A 17,432-nucleotide genomic window follows, 5' to 3' on the forward strand; every position below is an offset into this window, starting at 1 on the left:
GAGAGGACACAGAGATACCTACTATGGATGACTGAAGATAAGTTAGAGTGGGGAGGTAGAAGAGGCAATTGGATATAGGAGAGGAGATGGGTTAGGACCATTTGTGGAGGTCCAGAGGGGCTTGTCTTGGCAAAAAGTGGGATAGTCTCTTTATGTGAGGCACAGGTAAAGAATATAGTGGCAGAAGGCATCTGAATGACATGATATAAAGAAGAGGGAGAGGAAGGAACTCTTGGCAAATGGCTTTATTTTTTCAGCAAAATGAGGCAAAATATTTAAAGGCAGGGGAAAAAAGGGAGGATTGAGGAAGAATGATAAGGTTTAGAAGAGCCATTTTGGGGAGTGAACAGATAAGAAAGACTGTCTAGCAGTAGTGAGGGGCCAAGCTGAGGTTATGTGACATAAAACCGTAGTAGACCCAGATTGCATATTTTTTTCCACCTTCATTCAGAAATATCAATGCAAGGATGGTGGGAGTGATCCAAGGCCAAGACTTAGCAGAGGACAATCAACAATTTAAAGAAGCCAGGTATTCAAGAGAAGAGGACAGTTTAGAGTTGAAATAGTTCACACTAAGGAGTCAAGATGAGAAAGAAGGAAATACTGGTTAGTGCAGGGTAATGGACTGAGAGAGAAGTGGGGGTCAAGGGGATTAGAAGTCATGGTGTGGATGAAAAGGCAAAGAAAGAAGCAGAAAATCTATAGATTGTGATCAGAATTCTTGAAAATGGAGGCAGTAAGAGGATTCTGGGAAGATGGTAGAGTAGGTCAGAAAACTTTCAGCTCTCCAAATTTTCTACACATACACACACACATACACACACACACACACACACGCATACACACACACACACACAGCCTCAGACCAAAAGAAATAAGCTGCTGGTAAAATAGTTGTCCTCCTAAGACAATGTGAGAAGAGTCCAGGAAAAAACCCAACTCTAGTGACTGAGGTCTGGCCAGAGTAAAATGCAAACATCTCACCACTAACTCTGCAGAATCAACAAACAATAACCCTGGGGATAGCCGGGTAGAGAGGCATCCTCAGCCTAAGAAATTTTTATTTTTGCATACAGTGTGGGTATCTGACAGCTGAATAGGAAAAGACTTGAAGGACCTTTCACTATGGAAGGATGGCAAACATAGCTCTGCTGACCAGACCTGTCCAGGGCTGTGACTGTGGGGAGAAGGAGCTAGTATATACTTGGTGAGTTCAGTAATGAGGGCTGGGAATCCTGAGAGCAGAATCCCTGGTTTCACTTCTAGGGCAGAGAGGACAGCTATAGTTTGCAGCCACTGGAGGAACTGCTAGGAACAAGATCATTTCCAGGACAGCCTGACTAGGAGCCTTAGTCCTGGCACAGGACTGGAGAGGAGAACCCAAGATTGAATCCTATTACAGACATTAGGGGAAAAAAAGTAAGAAAGACCTGAGATTTGGGACATCATTCCCCATACCTCAAGATTACAACTTGGTTACATTAATAGCTGCTAAAAACCAAAACTAAACAAACAAATAAAAATGAGTTAGCAAAAATCATAGTTATGGGGATAGAGAAGACCTGGGTTCATATTCAGAGGAAGATAATAGAGCTAAAAAAGCCACTACTTATTCAATGAAAAACATCAGGTGGTCCCTGAGCACAAAAAGAATTCTTAGAACTTAAAAAGTATTTTAAAAATCACATAAGATTTTTTAAAAATTAGAGAAAAAAGAGCATTCTAAGAAAATTGTGAAAAAGAAAGTCAACCAACCTTGAAATAGAGAATCAAAAACTTAAGGAAGAAAATAATTCCTTGAAAACTGGAACTAGGCAAGAGGAAACTAATGTTCTAAGACACCAAGAAATCATAGAATGACTAAATAGAAAAGAGAGTGAAATATCTCAGCAGAAAAACAACTGATCTGAAGAACAGATTACTGAGAAATAACATAAGAATAATTGAACTACCTGACTATTACACTAAAAAAGAATCTTGATACAATATTACAAGAAATTATCAAGAAAAATTGTTATGAAGTTCTAAACAAGAAGGCAAAATAGAAAAACTCTGATCACCACCTGGAAGAATCTCAGGAGGAAAAGTCACAGGAATACAATAGCCAATTTTCAAAACTTTCAGGTTAAGGAGAAAATATGGAATTAACAAGGAAAAAAACCAATTTAAAATATCATGTACCTACAATAAGTACTACACAAACTTAGCTGCTACTATGTTGAAGGACCAGTGGTCTTGGAATATTATATTCCAGTACTAAATAGTAAAAGAATTGGCGTTATTATAATCAAGAGGAACTTACCCAGCAAAGTTAAGTATAATCCTGAATCGGAAAAAAATGGATATCTAATGAAATGAAAAAGACTTCCAAGTTTTTGTGGAACAACAATAGCAACAAACCTTAGAACTTAAGGGAAAATGTGACATATAACACACTGAAGAAATATATAAGGTAAATGTTAAAGACCAACTATAAAGCACTTAATATGATCAAATTGTTTACTTGTATGTGAAAATATTAGTAGTATTCTTATGATTGAAATCATTATTTGAGTAGTTTGAAAGAAAAGGTTGGGTTAAATTGAGTATGATGAGATGATCTGGATTTAAAAAACTGTATAGAGAGAAACAAAAAGGAGTAATTAGCTCATTAAAATGAAACATAAAAGGAAAAATTGATATAGGAGAAGTTAATAGGAAGGAGGATTGGTAATGCTGAAACCTTATATCAGGAAAAGGTTAAAGAGGGACCTACATATACACACACATGTACATACACATACACATATCAAGAAGGGTAGAAAAGTCTCCTAAATTCAGAAAGAAATAAGAGGGCAAAGGGATAAGGTGGGGGGCAGAGGATAAAGGAAGGACTTTTAGAGGCACAGGTTAGATTAAAGAATAGGTGGACAAGGTAGTGGGCAGAGGTAAAGTGGAGAAGTGAAAAGAGAAAATAGGGTGAGGATAGTGAGGAAAAATAGGAAGGATGAAAATAGAAAACAAATATATTTTAGAATATGAATGGAATGAATTTACCTATTAAATGGAAATAGCAGATTAAAAATTTTAATTCAACAATATCTTGCTTTCAGGAAACATAAAAATTAGAGATATACATTCAAATATAAACTAAAGAGCAGGAGTAGAATATATTATTTTTAAAAAGGTAGGGATAATAATCAAGATCTCAAACAAAGTTAAAATTAAAATAAATTTAATCCACACTCTTCCCTAGAAGTGGTTGAGAAGAGCTGAGATATGTTACTTGCTGCAACAGAATTTTTGGGATGAAGAAAAGGCAGAAATATGCCATAAGAAAATACAATGACAGCATTGAAATTGTTGAGTGATCCTGGAGGAAAATCACACTCTCAGAGGAGTCACACTGCCAAACTGTGAATGTTTTGTGTAGGGGCTAGATGATAAGACTGCCTATTGTCTTCTTGCTTTGTAGGCACATCCCAAATTAGCATTAAGTTGAATGAACATTCACTGAAATGTTCCACAGCTGGCTGTGATGGGGAGGTTTTTTTTTTTCTTTTCCTTTTTTTGACAAGCTTTCAATGAGCATGGCCTGAGCAGATTTTTACTTGTGGGCAATAGATGGCTGAGAACATGAGAAAGATTGTCCAGATAAATAGCTGAGGTCTATTCAAGAGATGAATCTTCAGCATTTCACTCTTTTTCCTCTACAAAACAAATCTATGAAGATCTGCAAGTCACTAAAATTTGCCCCATTATATGATTCTCCATTTTTATTTTCTACTTCCAAATCTAGACTTCTATCCTAATTAGAGACAATTTTTCTTTTGGAATAATTTCCCCATTCATTTTTCTCTTCTTCCTAGATTTTGGCATCAATGTTACTTTCTATTAACTCAATGAGCCTGAAATCAAGACTTCACTTATCATGATATCACAACAAGACTTTTGATGCCTTGGCTTTGCTATTCCTGGAAGTTAACCTGATGGTTCCTACATAAAACAGTTTCCTTAGCCTCCTTGGTCCTCATGATCACTGTTACTATAGTTCTGGTAGCCAAAGCCCTCTTTCCTTTGTCCCTTGACCAATCTGTATTTGTCCCTGCCTTTGTTGCCCAGCTCTTGGAAAGAGAAAGGGAGAGGGAAGGAGTTAAAATGCTTGGCTTGTCCTGCTGTTGTTGCTTCCATTCAGATAAAGTATTATTTGCCAGAAACCAGCCATGTAGTTGTGAAGAGGTCTGCCTTTTTTAAAATTAAAATACAAATATTAATACAAGTTCTAATATTTTCTTCCTACACTCCTATGTATCATTTTGTATGCCATCTGGGATACTTGTACTCCATTTGGAAGACCACTGCTATAGAGCATGTACAGCAAGATGTCATCTCTAATAAGAGGATTTTTTATAGTCAGGCAGATTTTTCCCAAAGCATAGAAAAGTAAAGTGAATTAATAAGCAAATAAATAAGTGGTAAACTAGTAACAGGAATATCTAGACATATTAAGTCATTAAAATAGATAGCTAGATAACTTATAGAGAGTAGATAAATATAAGAATTTGATTCAGAGATGGAAAAGAAAGCATTTTTTCCTTTTAAATTAAAAAGTTATTCTAAATGTAATAGAAATCAAATAAAATGGGCATTTCCATATATGCAGGACAAAAAAGATTTTATATGAATATGTTAATCTTTATTACATACAACATACTTTTCTTTTAAAACATGTAATAAATTTAGAATATAATTTTCAAAGCAGATTTGCTCATCTGTGAGTCTTCTCTGTCTTTTCTATTTTAAAAAAAAGTGCTTTAATTATTCTTTTTTCTTCTTCTTTTGGCTATTCTGTTCCTTGTCCCATTCTCCCAACTGTTGGGAGTTAAAAAAAAAAAAAAAAACTCTGATAACGAGGCACTTCTAGATAGTCTGGGTATTCTCCTTATCATTTCAATAAAAGGTTGAATAATAAGGGAATGTCTCAGACACCCCAGACTGCAAGATATGAATGTGGAAATAGGAAAACTGGGAGATGAGTAAATTTGGATACTCAGTAGAGGGTAAAAAGTGTTAGAGGACAGAAATTAGAAGTAGAAAAACATAGATCGATTAAATAAAAAGGAATTTTTGATGAAGGTAGAAAACTGGACAAAGTATTGCCCATTACTGACACAAGGAAGTTTTATATACAAACTTTTGAAAAATCTTCTTTGCTTACCTTTATATTTGGAGTATAGAGATTTCGTAATGATGACAATGCCATGGAAAGACCTTCAGTACTGTAGGAGATCCAGAGACCTTGGAGTATAGAGGATGATACCCCAACTTTTTTACTCAAACCCTGAAAAAGAAATATTGAGACATTCAGGCTTCTATTCAGCTAAAACATATTCAATAGTGAGTTAATGACACAGGAACTGGTATGTAGAGGGATGAGTATTACCCCAAGGATAACTTCTCAAAGAAACAACCAAACTGATTTGTCTGCTACTCAGTTTGGTACAAAGGATTATCCCTTCAGTGACGTGCAGAATAAAAGTCTATGTAACATGGGTCATGGAACAACAAATCCACTGGGTATATTATTTTTTATTCTATAGAGAGTATATGGATTTGAATTATCCATGTGACTCCCATTATTTTTCTTGAATAAATCTTTTAACAAGATGAGCTGGTCACATATGTGTATATGTAGGCATATGTATATACATATATATATATGTGTGTTGGAGGATGAGGAAGACATGGGTATATTTGTAGGTAATAGGGAAGCAGTCACTAGACAGGGAGAGTGAAGATAAGTGAAAGAGAAAAGATGTTGGGAGGGACAATCTGCAGAATGGGATCAATTGGACAGGTCTAGAGGGGCTTGAAGAAGGAGAGTGATCTCTTAATGTGAAACAGGGATAAAGTACATAGAGCCAAAAGGGACTGGGATTATATGAAATGAGGAGGGAGCTCTTGGCAAATAGCCTCTTCTTTTTAGTAAAATATGCAGCAAGCAATTCTGATGGACTTGTGATAGAAAGGGCCATCTGCATCCAGAGGGAGAACTGTAGGGCTAGGATGTGGATTGTAGCATGGTATTTTCACCTTTTTTGTTGTTTGCTTGATTGTTTTTGTTTTCTTTCTCATTTTTTCCCTTTTTGATTTGATTTTTCTTGTTCAGCATGGTGACTATAGGGGCATATGTAGAGGAGTTGCATGTGTTTGACATAATGGACTGTGTGCTATCTGAAAGAAGTGGTGGGAGGAAGGAAGGGAGAGAAGTTTTGAACATGGGGTTTTGCAGAGGGTGAATTTTTTTTGTTTTTAATTTTTAATTGAAGTTTTTTATTTTCAAAACATATGCAAGTTCACATAAATCTTTCCAAGATTTTGTGATATTAGCCTGTTCATCTTTTTTTTTTTTAATTACAGTGTTTTATTTTTCAAAATACATGTAAAGATAGTTTTCTTTTTTCTTTTTTTTTATTATAGTAACTTTTTATTGATGGAATCCATGTTAGGGTAAATTTTTTTTACAACATTATCCCTTGCACTCACTTCTGTTCCAATTTTTCCCTCACACCCTCCATCCCCTCCCCTAGATGGCAAGTAGTCCTATATATGTTGAATATGTCCTAGTATATCCTAGATACAATGTATGTGTGCAGATATTCAGAAGGTAAAAATAACCCGGGAAGAAAAACAAAAATGCAAACAGTTTACATTCATTTCCCAGTGTTTTTTCTTTGGGTGTAGCTGCTTCTGTCCATCATTGATCAATTGAAACTGAATTAGGTCTCTTTGTCAAAGAAATCCATTTCCATCAGATTACATCTTCATACAGTATCGTTGTTGACGTATATAATGATCTCTTGGTTCTGCTTATTTCACTTAGCATCAGTTCATGTAATTCTCTCCAAGCCTCTTTGTATTCATCCTTCTGGTCATTTCTTACAGAACAATAATATTCCATAACATTCATATACCACAATTTACCCAACCATTCTCCAATTGATGGGCATCCACTCAGTTTCCAGCTTCTAGCCACTACAAACAGGGCTGCCACAAACATTTTGGCACATACAGGTCCCTTTCCCTTCTTTAGTATCTCCTTGGGGTATAAGCCCAGTAGAAACACTGCTGGATCAAAGGGTATGCACAGTTTGATAACTTTTTGAGCATAGTTCCAAACTACTCTCCAGAATGGTTGGATTCGTTCACAACTCCACCAACAATGCATCAATGTCCCAGTTTTCCCGTATCCCCTCCAACAATCATCATTATTTTTTCCTATCATCTTAGCCAATCTGACAGGTGTGTAGTGGTATCTCAGAGTTGTCTTAATTTGCATTTCTCTGATTAATAATGATTTGGAACACTTTCATATGAGTGGTAATAATTTCAATTTCATCATCTGAAAATTGTCTGTTCATATCCTTTGACCATTTATCAATTGGAGAATGGCTTGGTTTCAGAGGGTGAATGTTTTGGATTGTCCTTGTGTATATTTTGAAGTTAAAAAGTTATTATTTAAAATTTTTTTAAAATTAAGAAAAATATGTGGCAAGGTTCTCAAGGGTGAAGGGGGTCAGAGGAGCCCATTGGAGTAGAGGATTGAGGAAGGATGAAAAGGTTTGGAAAAGATACGGAGTGTAGGATAGTGAACAGACAAAAGAGACTAGCAGCAGTAAGGGCTCAGTTGACGTCATGACATGTTTATCTATCTACCTGTCTGTCTATCTGTCTATCTTTTTATATCTCTGTATATATGTCTATACATATGGTATATATGTAAACATATACACATACAAGCATATTTTTGATTATCCCCATGATTTCTTCAGTGTAAGGAGCTCCCAGTGAGGATTTATCTCTATCAATGAAGATCTGCACCTTCCTGCAAATTGTAGCTTTATAGATACGTCTGGGGCACTGGGAAATTAAGTGATTTGCTTGTTAAGGATCAGACTACCAGCATGTGTCAGTGGTAAGATCGCTACCTAGTCTTTCTGATTCTAGTCTAGCTCTCCAATCATTTGCTGTGCTCCTTTATTTTCTTATTACATTTTAAAAATTATGGATTTAACTTATCACTAGGAACAGTCATTTCAAGGAACAAAAACGAGGATTATAGAAGAAATTTTTAAAATACACATAAGAAAATAAAATGAAATTCAAAAGAGAATATGGTCATGTTCTTGTCCTGGCAGAATCAGCTTCTCTAGAAATATCTCCTTATCTATCTGCTCACTCCTGCAGAAAGAGAAAGGCTGTTGAATGAATAACAGAAAGGTTAGCACCAACTACCCCTGCTGATTCTCCCATTCTCATGGGGGAAACCAACCTACTTTAAAGAGCATTGGACAGGTCTATTGTACCTCATTCCTTACTATAACGGGTTTTATTTTTTCCTGGACCAAACCACAGGAATGGGAAGGAAAGAAAGGTTGAAGCAGTTTAATTGAACAAGCATCTATTAAGTATCTATTCTATTAGAAACTCTGTTACAACTTGGGAATATAAATGAGGTTTCAAGTTGTTTATATCTTATTGTCTTCCTCTCTACGCTACATACTTTTCTCTCTATGCTACATACTTTTTTTTTTTAATGGTGAAGCTAACCAGTAACCCATTTTTAGATTGTCAAGCTGGGGATTTAGTTTCAAAACTGACTAGAAATGTTGGTCCTCTTGTTAAGGACCAGAGGCAACAAAATATTTAATTAAGATTTATTGTTCACTTGTATCAACTGTGTTTGACTCATTGTGATACCACTTGGAATTTTCTTGGCAAAGATATTGGAGTATTTTGCCATTTACTTCTTGAATTCATTTTACAGAAGAGAAAACTGAGACAGTTAAGTTTCCTGCCCAGATCCATATAGCTAGTAAATATCTGAGGCAGAATTTGAATTCATATCTTCCTGATTCTAGGCCCAGTGCTCTATCCACTGTGCCCAGCTAGCTGCCCTTAGCTGTTATCTCTCCAGAACCTATGGAGATCCCAGACCAGGAACAGGATATGAAAACTACACAAATAACTTTAGGCAAAAGACAAAACAAATGAAAAACTTTCCCCCATATGACAAGTTAACCAGAGATATGCAGAAAAAATCCTTGCCAATTGTGGAAGTAGAATTCCAAAATAGAGGAGGTAGAATTTAAATTGGATTTTAAAGAAGGAATAGGAATTCAACAGTTAGAAGGTGAAGAGTGTCTATCACATACAGGATACAGTTTGAACAAAGGAGTTTCCCCCCCTCTACTTAGGATTCTGTATGGAAATGAACCTTAAGTGTCTTATTACCCACCCACCTCCAGGCTTGAAGTGGCAGGACATGACCTCTGGGCAATAACAGAGGTGAGACTAAAATTTTGAGAGGAGCCATTTTCTGCAATAACTAGGTATAATGAAAAGCATTAGTAGGGCTTTCACTGATAGTCCCAGCATCTTTTGGTCACTCATTAAAACTTACTTGTTGTGCTAATAACCCATTTTAGCTGCCCTCATTTGTCACATTAGTTCACATATAAAGACATATGTCAAAACCTTAAGCAAAGGTATCAGTCAACAGTGCATTGGTTTGCTCGACAACTAAGGCTTCATAATTCCAATTTTTTAAAGCGGTAATCTGAGTTAAATGACTTGTTCAGAGTCACAGAACTAGTAAATATCTGAGTTTGGACTCAGGGCGCCAAGAATGGTACTCTATGCATTTTACCAACTAGATACCCAATTCTAATGTTTTTTGAAGGATTCCAGGTATAACTGTCAGTAACACAGTCTATTCAGTGTAATTCCAAAGTTCACTCCACTCTGTTTCCCTATAAAGGCAAAGAACTATGGTATTTGGTGACACATTCCTCACTTATGGAAAGGCATTCCCCAAACAAAAGTGAACAATAAATGGCTGAAAGAGAAACAGATGCAGCAGAAGCCAGGTGAGTCTCTTAGGGAGGAACTTCTTGACAAGGAAAAAGATCTAGTCTTCCACTGTGGATTTATGGGGCAACCAAGCATTATCATAACTTCCTTCAGATTGTTCTGTAGTACGAGGACAGAAGATGTAATAGAAGACATAGTTTACTGCTGTTTTCTACCTTCATGCCTGCCACCGTAAGAGATCAGATGTGAAAATACAGGAACATACTCAACCTGCTATATTTAGCTGGCTCTGGACCATATTTCACACATCCTTTCTAGCCATCTGTTAGGACACTAGGATCTACCCAGCATGAACATCTTGCCTTTTGCCCTGTCTCCACTACTGTATTGTCCCTCTGTTCTTATTCCCTCCTCAACTTTTTCACATTCTGCTCTTATTCCTAGAACAAAAATGAAATCAATAATGTCACTGTTACTGGAAAAAGTACAAAAATTTATTGCTGTACAGCTTGACTCACAATCTCTATGATTGTTTAGTTCAGAAATTTTCAAATGTCTTTATTCCATGATTCATTTATATTTTTTAAAATTGGGAACTCTTTCTCCCCAAAGAACTTTTGTATATGTAGTAACATCTACTGATACTTATCAAATTAGAAATTAAATCATCTTAATAGTTTCATGAAGATAGTTTTAATTTTGTAGACCTCCTGAATGGGTCATGGGAACCCTAGAGGTTTCTAGACCATACTTTGACTACTTTGGTCCCCTTTTTTGCATGTATTTTGTCTCCCCTATCAGACTATTAACTTCTTGAGAACAAGGACTATTTCCTTTCTCTACTGATATCATCAGTACCTAGAATAGGTCCTGGTATCTAAGAGGTACATTAAAAAAACCCCCAACAACAATTAGTTGATTGATTGTCACAGACTAACTTCCAGCTTACTCCTACCTATTATGTTGACAACATGGAAAAAGCTTTAGACTAATAAATCTTAAGCACATATGAATGAACAGAACCCAGGGAATATTTTTCATCATAGGCTGTTTCCTTATGTAAATTTCAGTTTACTCCCATAATTCAAGGAGAGACAAACTAGGACATAATCTAAACATAAATAGAAAAAGTCCAAATCCTTGGACTCTGAATACTATGGAAGGAAATTCCAGAGAGTATAATAATTACCACAAAAGGACAGAAAAGGATGGAACTATTAAGGCCATGGTTAGTGGAGGAACTCAAGATGAATAACCCATCTGCATCTTGTGTGTCATACATATATTGCTGTGGCATTCAATTCAACAAAAACTTATTAAGTGTATACTGAGTACAGGACACTGTGCATAGCACAACTATCCTAGTTTTCCAAGAATTAAATGTACCAATCTACTGACCACAGCATTGGCCCCTGTGGTGGTACTACTTTATGTAGCCCTAACATTGATGAGGAACACTAAAGAACAGCTGCAACGAATTGCCCTTGATGGCTGGCCAGCCATTGCTGTGACAGATCTGCTAAACCCTGACTCAGTGTGCTTCATTGCTTAGGGAATGTGTCAACCCTGCCTCTTATGCTGGCTCACACGGAGGATATAACCACTTTAATTGTGCTCAGTGGAAGGAACATTGTTATTATCTTCATTATACACACAGTTCCTTCATCTCTACCCTTTTCCCTACCCCTGAAATTATGGCCCTTGTCTTTTCTGATGTTAACTTGGGGATGGCTTCCTATTCTGTTGTGCCTGCAGATCCTTTACTGCTATTCTTACTCTGGTAAGAATTCCCACTCATTACCACATTTCTTCTTGTCTTGGGCTTGCTATGGCTTTTCTCTCTCAGTTGATAACAATGAGTCTGTGTTTTTGGAAGAGAGGAGGTAGGGCCTGAAAAAGCACAGATGCATCAGGCAAACAAATCAAGTTTGAGATGAACATAAAAAGACTGAATAAAATTCAATATACTGTCTCAGCTACCTAAAATAAAGCTGAATTTTGGAACCTTTCAGCCCTACTAAATTCTGCTTTCTGGGAGATAAAATTGTTATCTAAAAAGCAACAGATAAATTTCTCATTAATTTCCATATTGGTGTCAGTTTGTCTAGATATTCTAACATTAAAATAAATATCAAAAAGTCCTGTGCATTAAAACATATAGTAGCCTTTCTATCTAGTCTGCTCAAATTCTCAGAGTCTACTAATTATCTAATGCCTAAGCTGACAGCAGATTAGAAACAGGAAATTAGAAAGGAAGGAGGAGAGGACACATACAATAAGAGGTGATCAAAAAAAGACAGAAGAATTATAAAAAGCAGAAATTAGAATTTAAAAAAATGTTACAATCCAAGGTCACAGAGAGCAAATAGCCCTAGAAATCTCTATATATTATGAAAATAATTCCTTATTACAGTTTTTTATTATTTTGAATTGCTGTCTATTATGAGCATGGTTTAGGGTTATCACTAAACGATTAAATTATAATGCCCAACATGTTTGGTAATGGAGAGAAGCTTTAATACATTTTATAAAAATTTCAGTACAAAAAAATTGAACAACAAAATAAATAAGTTTTGGTGAATTTTTCTTCCAACTCTTAAGAATGTCCAAAGATTCTGGACACCTGAGGTTTTAATTGTACTCTCAAGATTTTTAAGGGTATGATAATATTTTCTAACAATATAATTTAAGAAAGTAGGGATTATATTGAAGCAACAGGTATCTTCATGCACATAATGTTTTGATAATGAAGACAATAAACTTTTGATTCTCTTGCTACCTTAAAAATGTGTGCTTTGAGGATGTGATGTCCCAATTCAATAGTCTGCTGTCGATTTAGCTTTCCTTCTTGACGGGAAAACCAGAAGGCAAGTAATGTGTGACCACTCCTAGAAAGATAGAAAAAGAAAAGAAATAAATATCAAGTTCATTTTATTCTTTTTTAAAGCTTCTATGCTTCTGACCTTTTGTGAGTTCAGCAATGGCTTTACCTTTGACAAAACTTTATCTTTCTGATTCCCAGAGAATGGTACCTATTTTCTGACAAGTAAACTTGAAAATGTGCCTTTTTAATGGTTGTAAATACTTAATGGAGTAGCTTGATGGCATAGTGGATAGACCTTCAGGCCTGAAATCAGGAAGACTCATTTTCCTGAGATCAAATCTGGCTTTAGACAGTCATTAGATGTATCTCTGGGAAAGTCCACTTAACCTTGTATGTCTCATATTCCTCATCTGTAAAATGAGCTGAAGGTGGAAATAGCAACCCGCTTCAGTATCTTTGCCAAGAAAACCCAAATAATATCTCAAAGAGTTGGCCATGACTGAAAAATGATTGGACAAAGTACAGTGGGTAGCTAACTCACATTCTTTCTATCCAATCATAGTACTTCTAGAATTATCAAGTGTCACATATAACCCACACACAGATGGTTGTAACAGTCTTTTCTTTTCCTCTCCAAATTACAAAATACAAATCATAAAACGGAGGCCAAGGAACTTTAAGAGTTACCAAAAAACCTTATAATTCAAGGCTTCCTTCTCTTGTAATGTCTGCAGCCTTGTGGGGGAGTTTAGCACTAACTCAATACTTTCTCCATCAGGATGATGGCAATCAAAGCATTTTGTGTTTCCAGGTGATACACAACTCTTCAATTGTTATCTCTGAAATCACATATAATAAAGATCATGTTTGATATTCCATTGAGTTCATCAAACAAATGGAAATAGTACTGAGTGATCCCATGTAAGGACACTTTCTTGAGAGTCAGGCAGGTGAATATCTTATTTCTATGAGTTTTGTAAATGTCTGTGTGAAAAACCCTGCAAAATGGAAGGCTTTCTGATAGTTTCCCTTTGATATGCCAGGAAGGGCAGAAGCCACATATTATAAAGGAGATATCAAAGGAAAATTGTCAAAAGGAAATTTAACCATTCTTTGGTTTCATAAAAAATTACTTTTTTCTTTTTTGGTTGTTCTGAACTTGACAAACATTCACAAAAATGAACATTTCAAAATGGAAAGATCAGAAAAATAGAGACTGGATATTCATATCTGTGAGTCATCTATATAAAGGTAATTCAAATAGGAGTTATGAGATACACCCACATTTAAGGAGTATGAAATGGATAATGAGGCATCAAAGGATACTGAGAAAGAGTAGTAAGGTGGGAAGAAAACCCAGAATACAATACCATAAAAACCTAGAGAAGCAAGGGTATCCAGAGGAAGAAGGTCATTGTAGAGAAGCGGGATGAGGCTAAGAAATGGCTATTAGATTTGGTAATTAAGTAATTTGGTAATTAAGGTAATTAAGAGATCAAAGGATCAAAAGTTCAAAGGATATTAGAAACCATTTAATCTATGTACGTATATGTTACTGGAAAGTGTGGTTTTAATTGGCTCATTAGATCAGAAGCTAGAGTCAAAGAATTGAGAAGTGAGCAAGAACAGTAGAAATGGAGGCAAAAGGTATAGACAGCTTTTTCTAGGACTTTGGCTATGAAAGTGATGAGACATAGAACTTACCATCTAAGGGATAGACAGTAAGATTTGTTAAGCAATTTTTTAAGGTTTGAAAATGTTTGGAAGCATCACGTAAAAGAATTAGCAGATGGAGGAGACTGGGGATTAACAGCCTTATATTTGCCTTATATTTGAACATGATTATTACTCCTAATAATAAAACCCAATGATGGGTTTTATAGCTCTTTACATTCTTCACACAAATAAGGATTATCCTCTGCTTTGTAATGCCTATTTTCCTTAATGAACTTGAAACCCATCTTTTGGATCTGGGTCAAATTGGGCCCTGCCTCTATCCAACAGCTGCAGAGGACAGAACTAATGTGTTTCTGGGTTACACTGGAATAGCCTACTTCCCTCATCTAGAATAAAATACAAATAGAGCTTGGCAGAAAATAAGGGAGCTACTCAGGGAGTTTTATTATTGATTTCCTTAATTGGTTATGGCAAAAAGTTCACTTTTTTGATCAATGTGGTTTTCTATATTCAATGATTTATCTTTTATGCTATTATAGGTGTATTACAGGACAGTAGAGTTTACTGTAGGTGTACAGAAGTGATCATAATAAGTGGTGTGAAAAGTATAAGGGACTGCACACTCTGAATACTATATTATTGTGAATGCATATTGATGTCAATCCAAGATTAATTGCTAAACATGGGAGGTATTACGAGAGTAGAGAAAATCAATAACAGGTCTGAATGGAGGATTAAGAGTTAATCTAGGTAATCTATGTAATATATTATAATCTATAACTATGCAATAATCTAGATAACCTATAAAATTTTTTGTATTCCATAGGTCACTGGAATATGAAATAGGATAAGTAGTTTAAAAACTGATATTCAGAGAAGTTAATATATACATTCCTATACACATACATTCCTAAAAGGCAGGGAAGGTTTGAAAAGGCAGAGTAATTCTTACCAAGTAATACAACAAGCAAGTCACTTTTTTCTTTAAATAAGACAGAAGTGAAGTTGGGTGCCATAAATTTATTGACATTTGGAAATACCCTTGCTATGCAACTTCAAAAAAGCTGAAAATTATTGATAATAAATCAGTGTTCATAATGCAAATGATGTAATAAAGGCTGGGAATAAGAAATTAAGAAGGATCTTAGAAGAGTTATAAAATAATTTCCAGTTGGCTTGGAGAGGCAGGGATTGAGTCTAGAATGAATTATTGCTTATACTTAAAGCAAGATTTGAGGATGAGAGTAAAATATCTCTTTTCCCTTGTTGTTTGATAAAAAATAACCACACTTTATAATTAGTTAAAACAATATTTTCTTGAGTCTTTTCATATAACTTTTGTAAAAATCCTAGGTTAGTAAATTCTTGGATTTTTTGGGGGGAAGGGTAATTCCAAAAAAAAAAAATCACTGACTCAAAAATCTTCAATGCTTCTGTGTTGATCAAGTAATCCCACATGACATTCAAAGTCTTTTATAATTTGGCTATATACTGCTTTTTCTAACATTTACTCCCACCACTTCTCAAAATGAATCCTCTGCACTAACCAGAAGGAACTTCCCAAATGCATGGGGATATTACTCATATTCCTACCTCCATGTTTTTTTTTTAATTGATGCTTTTTCCTTTTACTTATCCAAATCTTATTCATCATTTAAGATTCATCTTACTTTTCTCCACAAAATCTTTCTTAATCTTCCAATTCACAAGGATTTTTCTCTCCATTGATCATCAACAATACTTGTATGGATCAATTATTTGGGCTCCTAGCAGTATATTCTTTTGTACTGTTATTTCAACACTTCACATGTCTGTATTTTATCTCCCCAGCTAGAATGAGTTAACTAAGAACAAGATTATATCTAAGATATTTAAGTGTGAAAGTTGGAATACAGTGAAATGTACAAAGTACCCTGAAACATACAAAGGATGGATTCAATAAATACTAAAAGTATAAAGCAATAGCCTAGAACAATGACTAAGATTGCTAAATTGGGGCTTTATTCTTACCTTTCTTTTTTCTTCTTCTTAGCTAAATATAGTTTTTCATATAAGTATCATAAGGTAAGAAATTTAGGGTTTCAAGGGAACTCAGAAATCATATACTCAAATCCCCTAATTTTGTAATGAAAGCCCTGAGGCCCAAAAGTCAAGAAAGTTGTTCAATGTCTCAGAGATAATAGGCATTAGAGATCTGAAGGAGCAGAATATGAAACCAGATATGATACTTCTCACTAAACCACTTTTCTGCTCCAAGAAAAAATCTATGAGAAGTGGGATCTGAAGCTTCTAAAAAGTATGTAAATCAAAATTTTTAAAGTTGAATGTTACTTTCCCATATTATTAATTCAAAAATGTCATATGTTTAAATTTCCCCCTTTACCTTCAACTTTCAATGTCCCTTAATACTTAAGCTTTAAGTTTCTCTATCCTTCCCTTTCTAGACCTCAATACCTATAAGTAAACAATTAAATCCACTAAACAGGCTTAAAATTAAGCAATATTTTTTTCTTACACAAATACCTACTTTCAAATCATTTATTTGTTTTGCAAGTTGGAGAGCATAATAGTATCCAAATTTCTGACCACTCTCCCCCCAGTACCTCACATTTATAACTGGAAATCCTAAAAATCAGTGTAGTTTTAAGCAATTAATTCTGAAAAATAGTAGATTGCTAAATTTAACTAAACTGCTAAATTTAAACTACAGACACACCTTTTTCTATAGTATTTTTAATATCACTTTAAAAATAAACAAAAAAAAATATTGAAAGTTTGTGGCAACCTTGGGACAGACAAGTAAGCTGTTGGCTCCATTTTCCCACAACATGTGTTCACATTGTGCCTCTGTGTTACATTTTGGCAAGACTCACAATATTTCAGAGTTTTTCATTATATTATATCTGTTACAATGATGTTACTATTTTATTTGTTTTAGGGCACCATGATTCTTATATATATATAAGATAGCAAACTTAAGAGATAAATATGTGTACATTCTGATTATGTTAACAACTGACCATTCCCCTCTCCTTGGGTCTCCCTATTCCCTGAAACCCAACATTGTTTGATAATAGGT

At 35.0% G+C, this 17,432-nt stretch overlaps 1 protein-coding gene across 10 annotated transcripts in view; it reads right to left on the reverse strand.

Annotated features, from left to right (window-relative positions):
• Window positions 1–17,432, reverse strand: part of TANC2 (tetratricopeptide repeat, ankyrin repeat and coiled-coil containing 2) — a 535,383-nt gene that overhangs the window by 43,801 nt on the left and 474,150 nt on the right. For all 10 annotated transcript variants that reach the window (XM_031965901.1, XM_031965907.1, XM_031965906.1 and 7 more), the window contains 2 exons: window positions 12,632–12,740; window positions 5,198–5,320 (listed from right to left, as the gene is read on the reverse strand). In XM_031965901.1, coding sequence (XP_031821761.1) covers window positions 5,198–5,320; window positions 12,632–12,740 — 232 coding nt within the window. The remainder of the gene's footprint in view (window positions 1–5,197; window positions 5,321–12,631; window positions 12,741–17,432) is intronic.

The sequence above is a fragment of the Sarcophilus harrisii genome, chromosome 4, assembly GCF_902635505.1.
Source record: "Sarcophilus harrisii chromosome 4, mSarHar1.11, whole genome shotgun sequence".
Classification (NCBI taxonomy): Eukaryota; Metazoa; Chordata; class Mammalia; order Dasyuromorphia; family Dasyuridae; genus Sarcophilus; species Sarcophilus harrisii.